The 22,313-nt window shown below is 40.2% G+C and overlaps 1 protein-coding gene across 7 annotated transcripts in view; it reads right to left on the bottom strand.

The window, feature by feature from the left end:
- The window catches only part of TRIO (trio Rho guanine nucleotide exchange factor), a 257,834-nt gene that overhangs the window by 151,356 nt on the left and 84,165 nt on the right, over positions 1 to 22,313 (bottom strand). For all 7 annotated transcript variants that reach the window (XM_030041606.2, XM_030041605.2, XM_030041604.2 and 4 more), the window contains exons 5-8: positions 21,178 to 21,690; positions 17,964 to 18,086; positions 6,078 to 6,269; positions 2,575 to 2,706 (exon numbers count right to left, since the gene is read on the bottom strand). In XM_030041606.2, coding sequence (XP_029897466.1) covers positions 2,575 to 2,706; positions 6,078 to 6,269; positions 17,964 to 18,086; positions 21,178 to 21,690 — 960 coding nt within the window. The remainder of the gene's footprint in view (positions 1 to 2,574; positions 2,707 to 6,077; positions 6,270 to 17,963; positions 18,087 to 21,177; positions 21,691 to 22,313) is intronic.

Genomic DNA, 22,313 nt, shown 5'->3' with positions numbered 1-22,313 from the left:
TTCTTCCTTCCCAGTGCATGACTACCTTAAGATTTCAGTGAGATACATAACTTCATTTATATATATAATTTCATTTAAGGCACAGCTATTGGATTTTCAAGCACACCAGTTATCTAAGCTTGTAAGCTAGTAAGTTACTTTTCTAGTAATATACAGTAATTATCTGCAGTAAAATCAGACTGTCTAGTCTTAAAAGCATTTACTCTCTTAAAATTACTGTCTTCTACTTTGCAACCAAGTCATGTTGTCAAGACATTGTAATCTAAAATGAATGACAAAGTGGTGTAATTTCCACAGTGTTCCTCTCTCTCTTCCCCCACTGTTCATTCATCACAAAATGAAAGGAGCTCCGTGCTCTAACAGAAATGGAGTCATACATCTAATCATGATAAGCAATAATTCTGTAATATCTTTACACAGAAAGACAACTCCATCAATCTTCAAAAAGGAATGCATGTTTAAATAAGGCAAAATAAAACCTTCTGTCCAGAGGAGAAACACGACTTGTACATACACATACAACTGTTACTTCTGCACCAATTCTGGTTGCTAAAAACAAAGCTATTGCTTTACCAGATGGGGAAAAGTAATGACCTGAAATCAGAAGAAAGGCACCTACTGTTGGGTTGGGATTTTTTGAGCAGTACCGATGAAGATTTTGTTAAAATGTCTAGCTATCACAAAATCAAAAGCTACAGCTTTGAAATCCTAAATAAAATTTTCAAGGTATTTGCCAGAGCAATCCTATAATCTACCCATCTAATTTATTTTCATTATGCATCACCAGGAAGCAAACAGTATTTAACATGGTAATCCACAGTACTTATTTACACTTAACAGCACACTCTAATCCAGTCACATCCCCTATGAAAAAAAAAAAAAAAACCAAACAAAAAAACCCCAATCCAAACCAAACAAAACCAAATTAAAACATCCCACTATCTTAACCTCAATGCTTTATAATCATTTTTCTAGAGAGCACGAGCCTTATTTCTTGCTGCACTCTCATGGAGCAAGCACCCCTGATTGCCTCTCTTCACATAAATCTACTACAAGCGTGCTATGTCTCTGTCCCTTGTTTTACAAAGGGATCCTCTCAGTGAAGAGAGGTTATAATGAGGAAAAGAAACCTTCCTACAAAACATGCTCTCAAGAATGAGTTAAAACAGATATGTGTAGTAAGACCACAACTTTTATCATCAAAGGTGTGCTTCAGTATGTCATTAGATCAGCTGACATAGCAAGGTGGCATGTATCAGGAATGGAGGTATCCGTGTGTATTTTACACAAAAGAACAACTCATGTGAACTCTGGACATCTGACTCATGGTAATAAAGTTTATGCAGGCCCTAGGATGGCAGGTATTCAGAAAATTCAGTTTTGATATACTAACAATAGGACTGATCATCAGCATTAATCCTACCCTCCTTTCCTGCTAAATGAAATGTGACCAGACTTAGGATTCAGTTGCCCATAATAGAGATGGTTCATCAGAAAGTAGTTTTATCTTTAATGTAATGTATAAATCACCACCATTAATTCAATCCCACATGACCTCCTTTTAAAAGAAGGTGCAAGCTGTGGCCTAAGCTATCCTGTGTCCACTGATCATTGTTTACCATGATTTAATCAAATGCATAATTTTATGCAACTTTCATGAGAACAGAAACTGCTGTATTTAATCCAGAATAACATCAGTCCAACTGAAGAGCAAAAATAGTTTTACCCTGTGATGAGAACAACCCTGGAAAAAGAAAGCAAGAAAAGCTCGACAGGAAATACAGAAAATAAGTGTTAGCTGATAGTGAAGTCAATATCCATTTGATTTCTCATTTCAGCTAGCTAAAGCACATAAGAGAACTCAAAATTTGAAGAAAAACAATAGATACTTTAGTCATCGCTTTCTAGGCCACCTTCAGAATAAGCATTTTTTCTTAAGTTGTAAATACAACTATTAGAAACACTGAGAAATACTATTACTTCATTGTGTGCGGAATCCAAGATTAGAGCAGCCGCACAGCATACGCTAATCTTACGAACGCTGACTACATAGGCACGCTAGCTTATTTAAGTGTCTTTGAGGTTGGCAGAACTGAGTATATTACCTTCTGGCTTGTCAAGTGACATCCTTTGATGGTTAAGCCTTTTTTGTGAGGCAATTTCAGAGGTGGATTTTCAAAACACACTTAAAGCAATCTATGCCAACAGAATACTTTCCCAACGAATACCCAGATAGCTTCCCTTCAAGTGTTTCAACGATAGTATCATACTGCTATTAAAAAGGTAGTAATATGCAAATGTAAATTAAAACATGCTTGGTACACTGCATGGGTTTTTTGTACCACACACGGTTCCATCTTGCCTTTTAAATTTCTTTCAGAAGATTAAAGAGAAGACATAACACTTAACTTTTGAACAACAGTAGCAAAGCCCAGTATACTAAATTAAAAAATAAGCCTGGCACTTGAGTTTCCAACTAATACGCTATGCAACAAGTGGTGCCAGTTCATGATCCAAACAATATTACACCATTTTATCAAGTCAGCAACCTAAGGAAACAAGCAAGACCCTTACCTCAGAGTAAGCCAAGGTAATATGCTCATATATCCCTTGATGATGATGGATAGCATCTTCTAAATCTTGCAGTTCTGAAGGAAGCTCCACCTCACCGCAGGCTTTACACCATGAGTCCACATTGCTCATGTACTGCAACAGAGAAAAAACATTCTGCTTGATTTTGGGTTCTATCAATAAATACACACACGTTGGTAATATACAAAAGGACTGGCATCTGTGTGACGGCCACTGAAAAGACTTTTTTTAAGGGAAAAACGTTTAATGTATTTCTCTGTGAACCAACCAAAATGAAGCTTGTATCAGAATAGAAACAAATATTCAAGTCTGACTGTACTTGTGCTTTTAGTTATATGGAACTCTCCGAGCCGTTCACAGACAGGCAGGCTTAGTTGTATGTTGGCAGCCTTCAGAACCAATTAAACTGCTGGCAATACTTATGCTTCAAGTTTACTCTTGCTCCTTTTCTTGACTTTACAGCTAAGAAAAAGTTTACTTCACCCTGCACCTACCATTTCAGATGCATGAAAGCCAACTGAGGTCTTGTCTACTCAAAGACGTACAACATGCTACAACTTTCAAGTCCAGACCCTCAGCTTTTACCGATCAACTCCCTGTGCAGATGTTCATGATATCATGAGGTATCACCTCACCTTTTTTAGATCTTCAGAGAAAACCAAGTTACTTTGCACGTGTGTACACACATACACACAAAGAATTAATGGTGAACTGTTCACTGAAACACTCCATAGTTGTCTTTTGCTGGAAAGAGATCATCAAGGAGGCAAAGCAGTGTTAGAACACAGCAAATTCACACCTCAGTCCCCAAGCACTAACTTCTACACACAGAGAAGCACTAAATCCATTTGGTAAGCTCCTACAGCAGCAAGCATGTAAGGGATTTACAACTTAAGCGGGGGTCTCTTAGGACTAACACTGAACTTTGAGCGCACAGCTATGTCAGCATAGCTGCTCAAGTCAAGCCTTTCAGGGGAAATTGAGGATACGGCAACAGAATCTCTTCTGCAGACAATTTAAGTTATCTCTGAAGCTTAAGCTGTCTTGACAGACAAGAAACTGCCATCATAGCTGTATGCACGGCAGAAGTTCTGTCAACTTATTTTTGACAGCTAGGGGGCATGAATTTTATACCCTCGTTGTGCTAGGAAAGGAAACAGGAAAAAAGAATCTGTTTTTCTAGGAGTTTTCATAGCTGTTAAACTCAGTACAGCCAAGCACTTGTGGTACCTGTAAACTAAATTTGTCCTCTATTCATGTCAAGTTCGAGTCTCAAAAGTTTTACGAAACCAAGCCATTTCTCTCATCGTAAGTATCTCAATCCCTGGAGCACAAGTAGTTTTGAGGAAAAAGTAATCCACAGACCATTTCTGGTACTCCATCATTGTTTGAAAGCTGAGAGGAAGGGAGATAGAGTGCTTAACTCTAAGATACTTATTTAATTCTCATTTCGTCAAGGGGCAATTTTAAAAAATCTCTAACGTTAAGCACTGAATATTAAAAGAAGTTCCACATGGGACCACAGAGCTCCACACCTCTTGCACCAGTCAGCAGGCACTGATAGCTGGGTGCAGTCTTCACTGTGTCTGACAGGAGGCAGCGACACTTACCTGTCACTTGCAAGGGAACACGTGCATTCAAGAAAGGTATGTTATTTCTTTTAGCTGCATACTTTTTAATCATCTTTTTATGTAGGTCAAGCACCACCATTCTCTAAAGGGGTCATTCCTCTCATTCCAAACCCTCTTTCCTTGAGCTCACTCTCTACTGCTAATGAAACAGCTAATATATCACAGCCAGGTATCTTACAAAGCAACTAGGACAATCCATCACAGTTAATCATAACATGAAAACCACAGGAGGAGCAATTAAAAAGTAAATTAATCCCAGCAGATGCTGCACTATTTTTTCTCATTCTTCTCTCTCCTGTTTACACTTACATTTAGTGCTGAAGAAGGTAACACCAACCCCTACCACAGTTGCCCAGCACACACACACACAAAATTTACTCCCCTGACTTCTGATGAACATCATTTTCCTATGAAAAAGGACAACATTTGAGGCAGGGTATACATATCTGTTCATGTTTCACCATCTCTCTCCTACATGTATGGCTGACAGTGCTTAAACGTAAAGCTGAATAACCCAAGCCATTATAAAAGCATCAATACTAATAAGGTACCACACTGTGTCTATCAAATGCTTCAAGCTGGTTGGTGACTTTTATACCAGAAAACAATTCCTTCGGCTCCTTTTTATGTGGCTTTTCTGTAAAACCTGCTAAAAATACTTATATAGTGGCATCAGTTTATATACTTTACCTTAGTCTGTCTAAGGACAGTTCAACCAATGTCACCACTAACGTAATGAAAAGCAACGTGTATTTGCATCTTAATATGTTCACATTTCTAATTTCTGGACATTTATGAAGTTGAATATCTGTGTAGTAGAAATCAGGAAAAAAAATAAAGCGTGCTTCTTCCCTCTATTTCTGCAGTTATCAACTCCCAAGTGGTTCCTTCATTTATTCCAAATTAAAGTTACATCAGACATGAGACCTTTTCTTGGATCCAATTTAGCAAGGCAAATGGAAAGAAAAGTATCTACAGCAGCCAGACAGCACACCAGAGCTTCAGTCAGCCATAACCATCCAGGAACCTCTGCTCTCCAAATTCACCAGAGATGTACAGAGCAGCCAGTCTATAATATCAATGGGTGACTCAACAGCACACACATAGCAACTCCTTCAGAACTGAATTCCCTTGAGGGGAAAACATGCTTTCACCATCAAGACTATTAACTTGGGGATATTTATTCCCATTTCCCCTACATATACCTCTTTTCTGGCAGTTATACATGGTTAATGACTTAATTAAAATAATTGGTATAGGCCTAAAGCTAAAAATTTTGTTTAATATAGGAGGAATCTCTTATGGGATACTAAGTAAACATCTCCCACCACAATTTCAGATTCAGAAGACAGTTAATTAACTTCTCAACTTTCAGGCCAGTTCAACTTAGTTTTCTATAAGCAATTACTATGCGTTAAATCTTGACTTTCTGGACTGATTGGGGTGAAGTGGTGAGGACAACAGAACAAGCCATGATTTCTGGATGTAGGAAAGGCATTATATTGATACTGACTATACTAAAATTTTTGCTTTCTTTCTTTCTTTCAACTTAAAAGCTTTACATAGTTAAGCATTTATGTCCACATCATTTTGATTCATATAGCTAATTTGGCTAAGTTTTGTCTTGCATTGATATGGGCAAGGCATTCTGTAGAGAATATAAGGGCAGTGGGCTGTCCTGAGGAGAATAAGTTTTTGTTTGAGTATCAGCTGAAATAGGCAGAAATTAATGCTCTGGCTTTCTGGCTGACCTTTTCAATCACTCTCTTGTACTTCTGTCTGAATCAAAAGCAAAGAGTACAACTCACCATTCCAGCACGGAAACTTTTGTTGGCACCATCCCCGTTCACTAACCTGTTCAGCTTTCTGGTGGAAGATGGAGGACATATCCAGTAACGTGCTACGTTCATCCAAGGCTGCAGCAAACGCCTTCCATTCTTGTTCCAACTGACTAGCAATCTGTTTTATCTGCTGTGAAGCATAATGGCCAGACTCAACCAGGCGATTTGCTACTGACATGATGCGGTTTATGTTTACATACACATTCTATGGAGAAGAAGGAAGGAAAAATTAGTGGAAGTTAGCAGACCACTTAAATACAGAGGTATATTTCTATAAAATTCTTCTTTATTACAGTACTCCTTAATAGACTGGTTTTATTTGCCAAGCTTGTGTATGCTGAACTTTGGAATCTAGGTGTATAATCTAACAGCCTATCTGTATCATTGACAAGGCAGAAGGACAACTTGAAATGACCAGAGAGTCTCAAGCTAACGTTAATGGTCAGCTTAAACAAGGTCATATTATACAAAGACTCATTATTACAATGAAGAGGAAAAGCTAATCATATTTTGCAACAGCCTCAATAAGAATCTTTACAGACGTTCAAGTCAACAAGACATTCATACACGCCCAATACAGGAAAATCAAAGTATAATTAGTAAGCACTTTACCTATCCATGGTATGCATGTGTGCAACATCACTCTACAAATCTTTACATCGACTGCTGAAAGTCTTTCTATTTTTTAAGTAAGAAAATACAGAACTCTGAGTTTGAAGGAGTTCAACAGTATTAGATTTTATTTTCCTGCCACTATATTGCCTCAGAGCTAGCACTGAAGACTAGACAAATAATGTCAAAGATCAGAAAGATTTTCTACCATACTGGCATTACTCACTGATGGCTCTTAGTTGCTCTAATTTTCAATCAAGAGTTTCTGATTCTTGTAAAGCCAGAAACAAGAACAACTTCACCACCAAAAGGTTTCCAAGTAGCTCTTCCAGAGCTACATGTATATAATGCTGTGTTTACACTTCTTTCAACTGGACTGACTCTCATACACCTAGAATGAAGTTTTTAGAATCACAGAATTGTTGAGGTTGGAGATCATCTAGTCTAACCCCCCTGCTCAAAGTGGGTTCAATCACAGCAGGTTGCTCAGGGTCATGTCCAGTGCAGTTTTGAGAATCTCTCAGGATGGAGAGACTACAATCTCTCTGAGCAACCTGTTACAGTGTTTCTTATGTTTAAATGGAATTTCTTGTATTTCAGCTTGTCCCCATTACCTCTTGTTCTGTTACTGGATACCATAGAGAAAAGTCTGGTTCTGTCTTCTTCAATCCCTCCCATGCCTCCATCTTATGTATAATTTTACATACGTAAAATCCCTCCTAAACATTCCTTTATCCAGGGTAACCAATCCCAGCTCTCTCAGCCTCTCCTACAACACAGGCATGCCATACAGGTACTTCAGAAAAGAAATTGGTCATGGTGACTTCCCAGAAAGGGAATGAGAGCTTTCCACATAATGCTGTCCTGTAGGCACATCCTAATTTGTGTAGGTACACTTGGAGCAACTCCAGTTCAGCCCTGTTTTGTTGATTACAGCGTCCCTTTTGTTCACAGCAGACCCTTTGCTTGCCAGCCCAGTCCACCATGTCTCACTCGATTGTTGGTCCTCTTCTCCCTCTCCCATCATTCTTACGATAAAGCCCTTCTTACCAGGTTGTCCAGCCTCCTGGCAAAGATACTTTTGCCCCACTTAGTCAAACACCAATCCTTGATCCTCAGAGAGAGCGTCCCATGATTGTGGAAACCAGAACCCTGCTGCCAACATAGAATCATAGAATGGTTTGGGTTGGAAGCAACCTTAAAGATCATCTAGTTCCAACCCCCCTGCCATGGGCAGGGACACCTTCCACTAGACCAGGTTGCTCAGAGCCCCATCCAACCTGGCCTTGAACACTGCCAGGGATGGGGCATCCACAACCTCTCTGGGCAACCTGTGCCAGTGCCTCACCACCCTCACAGTGAGGAACTTCTTCCTTACATCTACTCTAAATCTACCCTCTTTCAGTTTAAAGCCATTACCCCTTGTCCTATCACTACACTCCCTGTTAAAGACTCCCTCTCCAGCTTTCCTGTAGGCCCCCATCAGGTACTGGCAGGCTGCTGTAAGGTCTCCCTGGAGCCTTCTCTTCTCCAGGCTGAACAACCCCAACTCTCTCAGCTTGTCTTCATAGGAGAGGTGCTCCAGCCCTCTGATCATCTTGGTGGCCCTCCTCTGGACTCACTCCAACAGGTCCATGTCCTTCTTATGTTGGGGGCCCCAGAGCAGAACGCAGTCCTTCAGGTGGGTCTCACGAGAGCGGAGCAGAGGGGCAGAATCCCCTCTCTCGACCTGCTGGTCATGCTTATTTTGATGCAGCCCAGGATATGGTTGGCTTTCTGGGCTGTAAGCAAACATTGCCAGATCATGTCAAGCTTCTCATCAACCAACACCCCCAAGTCCTTCTCCACAGGGCTGCTCTCAATCCACTCATCGCCCAGCCTGTATTTGTGCTTGGGATTGCCCCGACCCGTGTGCAGGACCTTGCAGTTGGCCTTGTTGAACTTCACGAGGTTTGCACAGGCCCACCTCTGAAGCCTGTCAAGGTCCCTCTGGATGGTATCCCTTCCCTCCAGCGTGTCGACCATGCCACACACCTTGCTGTCGTCAGCAAACTTGTTGACCTGCAGGATCCATCTACCCTCTCACCAGCAGGATTGAGAACAAAACCACCTGGGCTCCAATGCCCTTGACCATTGCCTCTGGACCCATGTAGTCACACTTGAGACTTTCCAGGTCACCCCTGGCAGTACTGCTGGTACTCACATGGAAGAGTGGCAGGGGAGAATAATCTGAGGGCTGGACAAGCTTTGGAACTCTTTCCACAGCGTCCCAAATGTGAGCCCCCAACAAGCAGCAAACTTCCATAGAGAATGAGTCAGGGGGGCAGATGGGGGTCTCTGTTCCCTGCAGAAGGGAGTCTCTCATTACTATCACTCGCCTCCTTCTTTTGGTGCTCCCATGTGGCTGAGATGGCACAGATGCGTTATTTGACAGCTCCCAGCTCCTCATCAGCCATGAGGTCAGTGAACGAATAGCGTAGCTGCAAATCTTCAGGTGGAGCAGAACCTTTCCTCCAGTGCCAGAAGCCATTACCTTCGAACCTTCATCGTCATGGGAGTCTCCACTTCCCAGACAGGCACAGAGTGCCTGACCCTCCTCCCTTCAGTACAGTTGGTAGTTCGGGCTCTTGAAGCTGCAGTGTTGGAAAAGATCTGGTCAATCTCTTTCTCCTTATCTCTGATGCTGTTCAGACTGCTGACCTCCTCCTGCAGCTCCTTCACTTGGTGACACAGATCCTTAATAACTGCACACCTCCTGTCGGCAAGGAAACCCATCTCTGCTGCCCCAGCCTTGGCAAGAAGCCACAGGCATTCCCTGCAGCCCTGGACCTACAGAGCTGTGTCCTTCTGGAGCTCCCTCTGGGCTGAGACCTCTGATGTTACAGGGATAGTCGGTCCAGCGGTAGCTGGGGACTGTGCCCTGCGGTGCATCACCACCATTGCCGAGGACATGGCTGCTGTTCTGAGCGGAGTTGCTGCCCCTTTCTCCATGAACTGCAGCACAAACTGCTCTGTCCGTTGGCTACTTCTGTTAGCTGCACTCGTTCTTGCCTATATCCTAAAAATTTACATGTGGGGCCAAACTGCCAAACACTACCACACGGAACAGTTGGGAAGAGAACAACAAACACCATTACCATCTCAACATTCTGCAGCGAAATATTTTTCCCTCTTGTCCACGCGGTGCTTTCTGGAATGCCAACACACAGGAAATGCTGTGGAGCAGTTAGCTACCCGTCAGCAGCAGCATTGCCACCTTCCCCAATCAAGGGTTGCGGAATTTTGTCCAGCGAGCCAGGGGGACAGAACTGACTGCAACAAGCCTCAGTAGAGGCCACAGATCAACAAGTGACAGAAGAACAAAACCTGAAATTGCTGGAGAACTGTATGGTTATATTACTGTTAAGAGATGTGATGGGCAGCCTGTGCCAAAATCTGACTACACCCCTGCCAGTAAGAGAGGTCAGGGGAGAACGCTGGCACATGGACACCCAACGCCGCACAGACGCTGAGCATCTGAGGTGGAACCAGTACCTGTTGGCCTCGAGCCACCGCCCAGAGCCTGACACTGACCGGCTGGAGCAAGTGTTGCAGTTCCTCCAGGCTTCACTATGCTGACTCATCTGAGTGGTAATGGGCACAGGTCTCTATTAATTGTAACTGTATGCACCTATGCAAGCAGGAGCACACCTGACACAGCCTACACCTCACCACTTGATAAATTGAGCACAGCAGTGTCGTGTTGGCTGTTCTTTCCTTCCTGCACAATACTACCTTTTCATTTTTTAGGTTATCCTACACATCTATGCTCTCCTCTTAAGCACAGCCAAAGAACTGGAAGAGAACAAAACTGCTATTTCCAACAGATTTTAAAAGACTGGAGAGCATTTAGGCCTATTAAAGTGTATGTAGCATAAATAAGAGACTGCTAAATGAATCCAGAAAGCCATTGCATGTTTTTCACAGTGGTGTGAAAAAAACAAGTGTCAAAAGAGAAAAGAATAAAGGCTATATCAGAGTGCCATTTGAACTGTTTGTGTGTCATAATAAAGGAATTTTGGAAATTCGGGAACGCCAATTAGATATGAAGGACAGGGCACCATAAATGTGAAGTTAAACAAAACTGAGCTGTGGTTAAAATGCATTCATTTTCCCATGGCAATCTGGCTTCACAAGTGTGGAAGAATACCCCCTGTAGCAGTATGAATATGAATTAAGATGCTGACAGTTGAACACTTTCCAAGCTATGTATACTACATTCCTTTCCTAACAAAAAAAAAAAAAAAAAAAAAAAAAAAAAAAAATCTTATAATCTCAACCTTTTTTTTCCTCCACTATCATATCCCTCACCACCCAATATGCCTACTAAAGCTTTAAGTTTCAATATTTTACAATGCAATGACCCAAAAGAGACAGTTTAGGGAGGAAAAGAATCTCAAATAGCAACTTGCTACAATTGGACTGTCTTTAACTGATCCTCGAAGGTTAACAAATTTTGTTCAATTTTCTAAAAGGACAGGTAGGTCCACTGTTGTTGTTATATGACAAATGAGTATTTTGAGCACTGCTTGAGAAGCACTGTTCCAAATAAGCCAATGCTCATTCCCCAGGGACTGACATCTTATTTGCTGCATGGATTTACATCCTGGTTTTAGTTAAAGAAGCAACAGCTATCAGGTAATAACTGTTAAAGACTTATTCAGCCATCTCATTTACATTATGTGAACCTGCATGAAACATCTGCAGCTTCTAAATGTGTTTCAACTGTCTAAAAAGGCTAAAGTGATACTCTGCATTTCTTTCATTGTGCTACACATGATTATTTTAACAAAACTAAAAGGGGAAAAATTCAAGTCACTGCATTACAGTACATATAGTAAGTACATGAATGTACTTACTACGCTTATTTTCTCTCACAATGCCCTTTAGCCAGAAGCTGAAAAGACACCTTACAGTATCTGGGAAGCTCCTCATTGCAGAATTAATCCCTAAAGGGTGCATACCTATAAAAAAAGTATTGCTCAGCAAGGCAACACAGATTAGTAGCTTAACACAAGCTGTAGTGCACTGTGTCATTCTTTGGTGTGTGCCTGAAAGGCAAGTACACAGGGGAAAATATAGGTGACAGCCTGCCAGCTTAACTGAACTTCTATCACACTCAATACAAAATAAAGCTGGCAGATGCCCCGAAGGTTCCATTTTATTTCCTGATTTTCCCAGATCCATTTAGAAAATGTTTGTTTAGCTCTAAGATTTCAAATAGTAGTTTTCTGACACAGAGACTATTAAGCATTCAGTGTTAAAAACAACCACCTCAGTGACATGGTCCATAAGCATCATAAACTGGCACTTCTATGTAAACTGTACTGAGTTTGAACTATTCGTTTGTGATGGAAATATTTTAGCAATGGAATTCCCAAATCATCTGCCACTTCACACACACAAATGGCCAGCAAGACAAGGTGTAGCATTAGTGTATGAAATAACACCTGCTTTAATGATTTAAATGTTTTCTAACATCTCTTCTATTCTCACTCTTGCAGCAACAGTAAAACTTTCAGTTTGGGAATCCAAACTTCAAAGATGAGGGCTGCAGAACAGCTAAAGGTATCGCCTGACCTCTTCCCTTGAAAAAAAATATACAATTAAGGAAAGTGTTTAACCTGTTCTTCAACTACAAGGATCCTCAAAATATTCTCAGGTAACTACTTAAGCATTGCTATCAGCACTGGAACGACTGAAATATAATTCCACTCCAGCCTTCTTCAAATTTATTATCTTTCTCCCCTATATTTTTCACGGTGGACCTAGGGAATGTTACTGCAAGACTATATAGGCCAACACCAACATCACCTTCTTTCCTCTCTTACTTTTAACTTATCTTCACTTTCTCATAGTAAATGCCCATGCCTTCAACCTCTCCTTACAGGCATGTCATTTTCATCTGGATGTTTCCCATTACAACATTAAGTATGGGGTTCTAAATCGGACCTAGTTCTCTAGTAGGACCAACTGAATCAGACCAATTTCTTTACAAATCTTAAGTTCAGCAACCCCAATAAGTATCAAGAGTGGAATAAGATTTGCTTCTTTGCAGCAACACCACAGTCTATTCCTTTAGTTCATGATCCATTGACATGAACATACTTGTTGCTGTATTAACAACTCACCAGCTGATTGCTTTTTAAAATCCGTTTATTTGCTTCTTCCTTCTTTGGAGTTGCACATCTAGCCTGTTCTATTTCATCTTGTTGACTTTGGAGTGCTCCTCAGAAGCTGGAAATAGCCTGAACTCATTTTGCCTTTTCAGTCTCCTCTCAGGTTGGTGACATCCAGACATTGCATCTAAGCATTAACTGCTCTGGCACCAGAAAGATCCCCTTACGGATGTGCACTCAAAAAACATCCTCCCAGTCTGACCAGGATCCACAACTTCAAGAACATCACAAATCCACGGTTTGCTTAAACTATGGTTATTCAGAACTACCCAAAACTTGACTGAAGACATTTTACCTACTCTACTGGCCCATGCCTATTTCGAGCCTTTACCTTGTCTATTAGGGATGTTAGATTTGTTGGGACAGTTGATGGAATTTACCATTTAACTTTTATTTATTTATTTTTACTGAAAGCCCTATCTGAGCAATCTATTAGCTTAGAAAAAAACCAAACCCAACCCAAAACCACCAACAACAAACAACCCCAACAGCATCCACACAACCGACATGTCCCCCCCAAGACAGAAGAGTTAGCTTACTACTGTTCACCATTCTGCACAGTCTTATGTGAAAAATCTGCATTTCAAAGCAATCTGAGAAAGAATGCACAAATCACAACCTGTGGTCTTGTTCTCATATGCTGAAGACTCAGAGGACCTGGGGCAGTCTAGAATTCACAAGGTGCTTAAGTCTGTCTCAACTGTCAACTCTGTATGGTTACAAAAATATATATTTAAAATAAAAAGAATCTCAAGAGTGAAATACATCAGTAGTACAAAGGAAGAGGAAAAAGTCACACTAGCTGTCAGCTAAGCTGATTTTACCTCACCTGACCTTCTTAATGTTTTCATTTGCACTACTCCTTGTGGCTGGATTTGAGCAAGCCAAGTAATTTATCTTCGTAACTTTTAACTCTGTAAACCCAGTGATATTCAAGCATTGTGTTCAGACTTTTATTTTAACCTCCCAGTTAAAAAAACTCTCACCAGTGCTCACCTGGCACTTTTTTGGGGGATGACATTCATTACTTGATTATTACCTTGATAAAGTCGTTTAGTATATGCAAACAGCCTGTTCTGAGAACATTAATCAACTTAGCAATATGCTTACAATTGACACGGGACTTTTTGGAATATGGTTAATAAACATAGCTTCTACTGACAGTCCTACCAGCCTTGAGACAAGAAGTAGTCATAGCACGCCCTTTAATAGTAGGCAGCGTCAGCTTTCTCCGAAGAAAGTTTAATTTTGCCTACATGCCTTTCCAGTCATTTTGACCCTCACCAGTGCAGTGAGGGGAACAGTTAAGCTGTAATGAAAGCAAGGCCATTTGGTCTAGCAAAAGAGTAGAAGAAAATATTCAAATAAGTAACATCACCCATACGTCACATGACTGCTTTTGCTTCCCCTGTGTCCCAGCAGGCACATTGAAAATGGCAGGAAAAAGAGCGGACAGACACAGAATCAGTAACCCCCGCTCTTGAATGCAAGACTGACTAATCGTATAATCACGGGCACTTTGTTTTTGCAGTTCAAAAACTTGACAGATAATTTTTGTACTTGCAACTCCTATGATGCTTTACTGGCAAGTTTCTCCCTTAAAAGGTACTAAAAACTTGTTTTGAGAAGTGAAGCATTGGTTTAGTCACCCAAAGAGGAACTTCAAGTTGAAACTGAGTATTGCTTAACTCAAATAAATCTCAGGACTTGACAACAGCAATTTACTGGTGCTGAAAACAGGCCTTTTAAATTGTACTGAAAATCCATCCTCATCTTTAGAGAAGAGAATCATTGTGAGTTTATTTTTCCCCACAGTTCAGGAACATGTGACCTACTTGTCCTATAAAAACACAGCCTTGACATTTATCAGTGCCCAGCCTCTTGAATTCAGTAATAGCAGGTCACATACCTACAGCTTCACATGTGAACTATCTTTCACAGAGCAGCCTTCTTAGCCACATCAACCTGCGTGTTAAGCAAAGGTAACCAAACGTATGTCCATCCTCAATGCGCATTACTGCATCTATCGAGCTTTTCTCTGGGACAGTTTCATTGCAATGAGAACCAGTCTGAGTATTAAGCTTAAGACTTTCATGAACTTATTCCTGTTACCTAGAAGTGTCACCACGTGAGCCTATCACATACTGAATACATAAGATTCCTAGACATATCGCTTGCTAATGAAACTGTTGAAAGTACAGTTAAAGCTCCTCCCCCAATGTATTCTTCACCTTTTTGTTTTACAACATTTGGTTTAAACTTCCAGCTACTTTGTGCTGTAATACTGAAAATCGGATTCTAAAAAAGGCAGAAAGCCATTACAAGGAAAAAAAAGAAGTATTCAGCAAATCTTCTTTGTCCTTTGATGTAACCAACTCCTGTTCATAACAGGAACTAAGTAGCTTTCACAATGGTTTACATCCAGGTGGCTCATTTCAGACTGGAAGACCAGATTAAAATTTTGGCAGCTCACCCAAAGGCCATCGCTCCTTCTCACCCGAGTTTGGCATAAGCAGCTGCAGAAGTTGCCCTCCTGCACCTCTCGGAAAGCCAAGCTGCTACTTGGGAAGGAAGGGGAGATGGGAGAGTCAGCTACTGAGACAGGGTAGCACCTGCTGTGAAGGGAGCATGTGCCCTGTGGCAACCACAATGCATTGGGAAAAGCAGCTGCAACATCAATTATCATGGTTAAGCTGTGAGCAAGTGCAAGGGGTTGCATTTAGCTGCTTGGGCAGCATTTATCCTTTGAACAGCCCTTCCCCACCTAAAGTGAGCCTAAGGAAACTGCCCGGAAAGCAAGATCTATTAGGGTCCAATTAGGGCCACAAGGAAAAAGCCTTCAAAATCTCCTGCATATAATAAACCTTACGCATAGTTGCCACTCTTCTTTCCTCTACCCCATCCGATTGAATAAATTTGCATGGTTGTAGATGGGTTAAAAATTAAATTCCATCTCTAGTGTTACAGCATTCATATAAGAGATCTTAAATCAACTCTTGATTACTGAAGAGTTACAGTGACAGGAACAGTGAACGAATAGTAGCTTGTTAAGCACAGAGTGTATCTGAAGAGTGGTCAGGAAGAAACTGAACATGCTTGCAGAAGTTAAGATTGCCCAACATTTTTCCAGTTAAAAGCTAATGAAAAATAAGGCCTGCCAAAATTCAATCAGTTCACATCATTTTTTTATGTCACGTTCAGTTAAATCCTTCCCCCTAATCTACATGTAAGGCTTTTGCCATTTAACCAGATAAAACCCAGAAAATCTGAATGCTGCTAAAATCAAAACCAGGGACTGATTGTTTTGAATTTGTATTTTCCTATTCTGTGCCAAAGAAACGCTTGGGGGGGGGGGGGGGGGCAGCTATGCAACAGAAACACATCAAAAAAATGCAGATTGTTTTTCCCCTTTTGAATATTTGGACTGTTTGATTTGCCCAAAATTTAAGTACAGGCTGAGAAAAAGTCCTCTAATTAATACATTTGACTACTACAGGCAAAACAGAGATTAACAGCAGAAGACTAACAGCAAAAACTGAGCAGGAGGGAGTATGCTACATCGCTCAAGTGCTTCCTACTGTTGATAGCATCTGAACAATATGGAAATGGGGGGGAAGGAAGTCATCCAATTTGAAGAAACAAGGACAACAGTGACTAATACTAAGACAGGCTGACAGAAGAAATTAACCTTTAGAGTACAAGCCCAAGAATTGCCTGAAAGGCCATCCAAAATAACTAAGTTCGAAAAGTCATCTCATGTCAATGACACCTACTGTCCTTCTGTGAGTTTGTTTCTGCTCTACTTCATACACAGAGCAATGAGCAAGAACAACGAGGTACTCCATAAAGGAGCAATTCCCCATGCCCATGGAGTGAACCTATACCTTCCAAACCTAACGGTCAAAGTTACATGCATATATGATGTTACATAACTTAATTACAATGTTCCCCAGCATTTGCTTTACTCTTTTCAAAAACTTCATATTGATTTTTATTTTTTTCAACTTTTGCAAACATAGCGGAGTTGCAAAAGAAGAAAATGCACCTTCTCTACTTGTGTCTGCTATTGCCTTAACTCTAGCTATACCATACACAACAGCTGCCTTACCAGTCCTTCTGTTATTTCAGCGAGACACATAACCTAGGTAAGTTTACTTTGCTGCTCTCTCTCTGCACAATTAGTAGTCCTGTCCTACGAAAACACCCTCTTGCAAGAGCTGATTGTTCTGACCATACTTGAATTCAATTCCCATCCTTGGGCTGCCAAGGATGTTAATTTCTAACAAGACTGGTAGTGTTCTTCCTTCACTGAGCTGACAGCCAGGGACTGGATGTAGGCCCAGACTCCCAAAGTTATTTAAACATTCCCAATCCTCCTAGTGAAAACGACCTGAAATGTACTTGGGAATTTAGTCCCCATGTTCAAACAGGAATTCATGAAACTGAAAATAAGCAGCTTTCACTCACTGCCAGTCAAAATCCAAATTTTTAATTGGAGCCTACTGATAGCTCATCCTAAGACGGTATTTGACAAAAAAAAAAAAAAAAAAAAAAAGTTTGTTTCAGCTCCATTCTATTGTGCCAGAAACAAGAAGTGTGTCTTCTTAAAAATATGGAAAATTATTACACCAGGCTCAGCTGTTGATCACTACTTCTCAGAACTTTTTGTCTGAGTTGCAATCTATTCAGGAGATCCAGAGAGCTGTTTCTTTCCATACGGAGTGCTAAATTCTGTATTGCACATGATACTCTGAAATGTCCTACAAAACTCAAAGCAGTACTCAAATACACATCCCAGGTTCAAGAAGTTTGGACACTTATATTTGAGAAGTGCTGAGGTTATGCTGAATACTGCCTTTTGTCAAAATAATTTTGTTGCTTGATCACAGTAGTCCTGTACTTGGCTACCCTTTATTTTCCTCCTTTGTGTTTTATAATTTCACTGCTCAAATACAAATTTGCACTACTTGTAACAGAAGGAACGATTTATGTGTATGATTGACGAATTCTACCTTAACATAGAGCAAACAGACAATATGTCAGTGCTCTGAAGTGAGGCCTGTTCTTACCATACAGTTCATGGCAAAGTGATTGTGCTGTGTCTGAAGCTCCATCGCGTGGGGGTGACTGGTTCCGATCTCTGTGTAGCTGTTCAGAAACAGACCTTTGTTGTGTGTGATCCAGTCAAACATCTACAAGAAAATATTAAGGAAAAAAAAAAAAATCACTAATTTGTTATAGCAGAAATCATAGACAAGTAATGTGAGAAATCTGTGAACATGGAAGACAGGGTCTAAGGCCATAAAAATTAACACTGATGCTCTTTCTGTTGTAAGTTACCATACATTTTAAACAAATCATTGCTGAAATCTGACTTTTGGGACCAAACAGCTGAGGCTGTTAAATTTTTACTATAGGTGTTTATCTCAACAAGCTACAGTAAAGTCATAATCATAAAGTCATAAACTTCATTACTACAAAGAAGTCATAGTAAACAAACAAGCCTGGAGCACAGCCCTGAGTTACCAAGCTTATATGTTCTCTAGTGCCAGCATTTCATGATGTCAGCAGCCTAGTAATTTAGAATGAAAATGGCAAGTCAAGGAAATTAAATATAAATTCATTCTTGCTGATCAAGTACTTCAGCAGCAAGTTTAATATTTTGAGTTCATAACTTTACAGCAGATTTGAAAACAACTTTTCTATTGCTAAACAAATTAAAAAAAGCTATACTTAAGCACAGAGTTACACGTTACCTTCTTCCAGACAAGTTTAAGGATAATCTTTAAATATTTTTATTTTAAGAAAAAATAAAGAGGTATTTTAATATTCGAACAGATTTTAGGAAAGACCTTATCTGACAATGACCATCAATGGAAGCACATAGATACGTTACCAGTGGCAATGGATGACAAAGTTTCCAAAGACCAAGCAACACAGCAAAAGGCTAAGTTTACCACCACCACCACCACCCCTGCAATGGTCTTGAAATCTTTGCTATATCTCAGTTCAAAAGACCCACCTACTCTCTAGATAAGCTGAAAAAGTTTGTTCAGAAAAAAATGGTAGCATGAGCAGTAAGTACTCATTTAAAGATCTTTTAAAATATGCTGGCTAACAGAGCAATATTATCAAATCAATTATTCCACCCAGGTACATGAGAAATCAAATTATAAGTAGACCACAATATGATAAGGACTGTAAACCAAAAAAAAAAGTTTTAAGAACTTAGACAACTGAGACAGCTAATCACACACTCCTGAGATTTTCAGTTTCTTACCTAGACCACAGTGAAGATGTGTTAGAACATTATTCAAAATAGACACTGGTCCTGCTCATGACCACCTTTCTCTAGGTAGTCTGACTTTGCTGCCTTCAGATACCTACAGGGCAATTCCAATCAGAATCCCTCCCACCTCACCCCTTTTTTGCCTTCTCTTCTTCTGAACCAGCCCAAGTTTCTTGTGCAAAGAGCTGTGCAAGTCCTCCAAAATGAACACGTTTATTTCTCCCCATCCAATACCCTTTATTTTTCCAATGAAGATCCAGTCGTTTCCCACACCTAAATAAACCACATACACATACACTGATAAAGGAGCCCTGAGCTATGAAATCTAATCTGACACAAGCAGTGAAATAAGATGTGTAAGTAGAATAAGGCAAGGGCCTTAATCCAAAAGTGAGTTGGGATACTACACAAACCTTTTTAATCTTTTTCTACTGGTTGATGAGAGAATGAAGTCCCAGGTATGCTAGCTGCTGTCAAACCCATTTTGAGGTGCCTAACATCTCCCTCTATTTTGAAAGAGAGATGCATTAATTTACTATAGACTTATTCTTGGAATCAGGAACCTAGAAAACACAGGCAGAAGCTTATGCAACCACATGGCAGGACAAAGATCAATCCCACAGGCTCAGTTATTTCACAAGTTGTTTCTTAAAGCCCAAGTTATGTAGGCAACTTTTAGATGAGTAAATGAAGAACATCTCTTTCAAGACCACATGAGCACCATAAAAATATATTTTGTTCATGCTGTAATAAAGAATAATTAATGCTGTAATTAAGTGGCTGAAAGGTTACTAAAAAGCATTTTGGGCCTGAAAGGGCAATACTAGACCAACAGCTTGTTGTTTTCCAAATAGTTTTATAACTCTAAATTCACTTGACCAGATTTTTTCAACTCTTTACATGCCCCTACTATTTTCAGCTATACCCATTCAGTAAACACTTACTTTAAATGGTACTTCTAAAAAATTATTTCTTTTTTAAACACAGCAGAAAACATCAAGAGTAAAAAAAGTCCCTGACCTGAAATGATGAGGGTAAGGGAAAGTACAGGCGAAGAAAACAGAAGGAGGAGGAAGAAGAAGTATTATATATGTTTGCTCTGCTTGTACTCTTCCCTATGCATCTGCTTATGACCACTGCTGGAGGGCAGGATAGTGGTTTAACACAGACCTTTGGTCTCATCCAGTTCAGCCATTCTTAGATAAAATATTTTAAGAAATTGGACAAAGACCATACTTACCACTTGACTGCATAGTCTAGTTACTTCTTCTCCTGGAGAAAAACTCCCCATCCTTCCTTAAAGCTATTTGTTCCACAGTAACAAGTTAATAATAAGTGATTGCAAACCAATTCTATATGAAAGTAGATCTTATTTCAGCTCATCTAAAAGTGCACTGTCTGCCATATTTCCTCTTCAAATTCCATAACAATGAAGGGCTTTCTCATTTGAATGGACTGGTTAGCCTGAAACATTCTGAGATCACTCAGTCCCCTGTTAATGGCATATGCACTGTCAAAAGAGATACATCAGTTTTTAGCCTGGGACTTTAAATCCTGCATCAATGAAGCAGCTCCCCATGTCAGCCTCTTCAGAGTTTGTCGACTGCCTGTCACTCAAATCCCAAGGGTTGTTCAAAAGGAGACCGATGTAGTCCTTAGTCATCTGTATTTATAAAGTATACAGCATTCATCTTCACTTGATGCATGCAAAAGCATCTGTCTGGAACAAAAACTTATCAAAATAAAAGCTTTATAGTCACTACCGCTTAAAATTTTCTTTGGTAAGACCTACCTGTGTACTTTACAGCTTCAAACTACTACCCCATCCCCTGTACTCCAGAAGATTTAAGAGTCACTCTCAATCAAAAAATCCTTCATTTCTCAGTAAAAGGCTAGGGATTAAAGACTAAAATGACTATTTGCAGTTTTTCTTGGTACTTCTTTCAAGTCCGTCAAGCAGTGCCCATTTATACTCCTCTCCCCCAATCCCTTACCTTTTCAGCATCCTGCTCAAACAGCCTGAGCTGAAAACATTGGTCCAATTTCAATTTCCGCACATGCCACATCTGATGCAGATGCTGCCGTGTTGAGTGCAGCCTGTCCAGCATGGTGGATACTTTGGGTAAAAGGTTCTGTAAGTCTGCATTCCCTGACCCAGAGTTCTTTTTGGGAAAGCTATCACTGCTCTGTATCCGCTGGAGCAGCTTTTGTCCTTCCACATCAAGGTCCTCGATAGGGGCCTTAATGACTTTCTTTTTTAATTGTGAATGCTCCTCTATCATATTGCGAGCACCTTCCAGATCCTGAGGCATTTCCTTTTTTGACAATATATCTTGCAGTTCCTCCAGTCTGGACAGCATATGGGTTGCATTGCTAATGTAGTCCTCAAAGGCAACTCTGATTTCTATCCACTCCTCATGGTTGTACTCCAAACAGCCATCAAATTCTGGCGTTAGCTGAGAGGGATCAACTACTTTGGTAAGGCCTTCCAGAGACACCATATTTGTCTAAAAAATAAAAATGAAAATTAAAAAAATGCTGTTACTGAAATGAATTTGAAATTTTCTTTCAAGTTTTTGTTTTTCTCTTTGTAAGAGTTGATCATTTTGCTCATGAAGTCCACGTGACTTAACTTTTCTCATACACTTCTTTTCAAATATCAATTCTGATCAGCCTCCTGTCTTGCAGGTATTTCCCCAAATGAGAGAAATATTTTATTTCTTTCTTACCTCACTACACTTAAGGAGAAAACAGCAACCACTCTTTCAACTACCATTTTGATTAAGTTTTGACTTCGTGTATTGTAAAGCAGCAGGAGGATAACAGCAAGGTTCAGCTAGCTGCTTTCTTCTGGATGCTGGCAATATCACAATTACCACGATGCAGACCAAGGCAACAAACAGATGAAACCTAACATTTTACCATTAGGGGTAAAACCCTAATTCCATCTTTCTCACTTTCAGAAAAAGAATATAAACGATAACATGCACAACTACCTAGCCTAAGGACATGAAGAAAACCACATTCCCTCTAGCACCACTGGCCTAATGTACCCATCCTCTCGTCTAGAACATAATTCATCTGAGAGTTTTCAAGATGCTGATCAGTAGTGAGAACACTTAAAACCATG

This window comes from Aquila chrysaetos, chromosome 18 (assembly GCF_900496995.4).
Source record: "Aquila chrysaetos chrysaetos chromosome 18, bAquChr1.4, whole genome shotgun sequence".
Taxonomy (NCBI): domain Eukaryota; kingdom Metazoa; phylum Chordata; class Aves; order Accipitriformes; family Accipitridae; genus Aquila; species Aquila chrysaetos.
The sequence above is the reverse complement of the archived record's forward strand: the minus strand, read 5'-3'. Positions and strand labels throughout refer to the sequence as shown.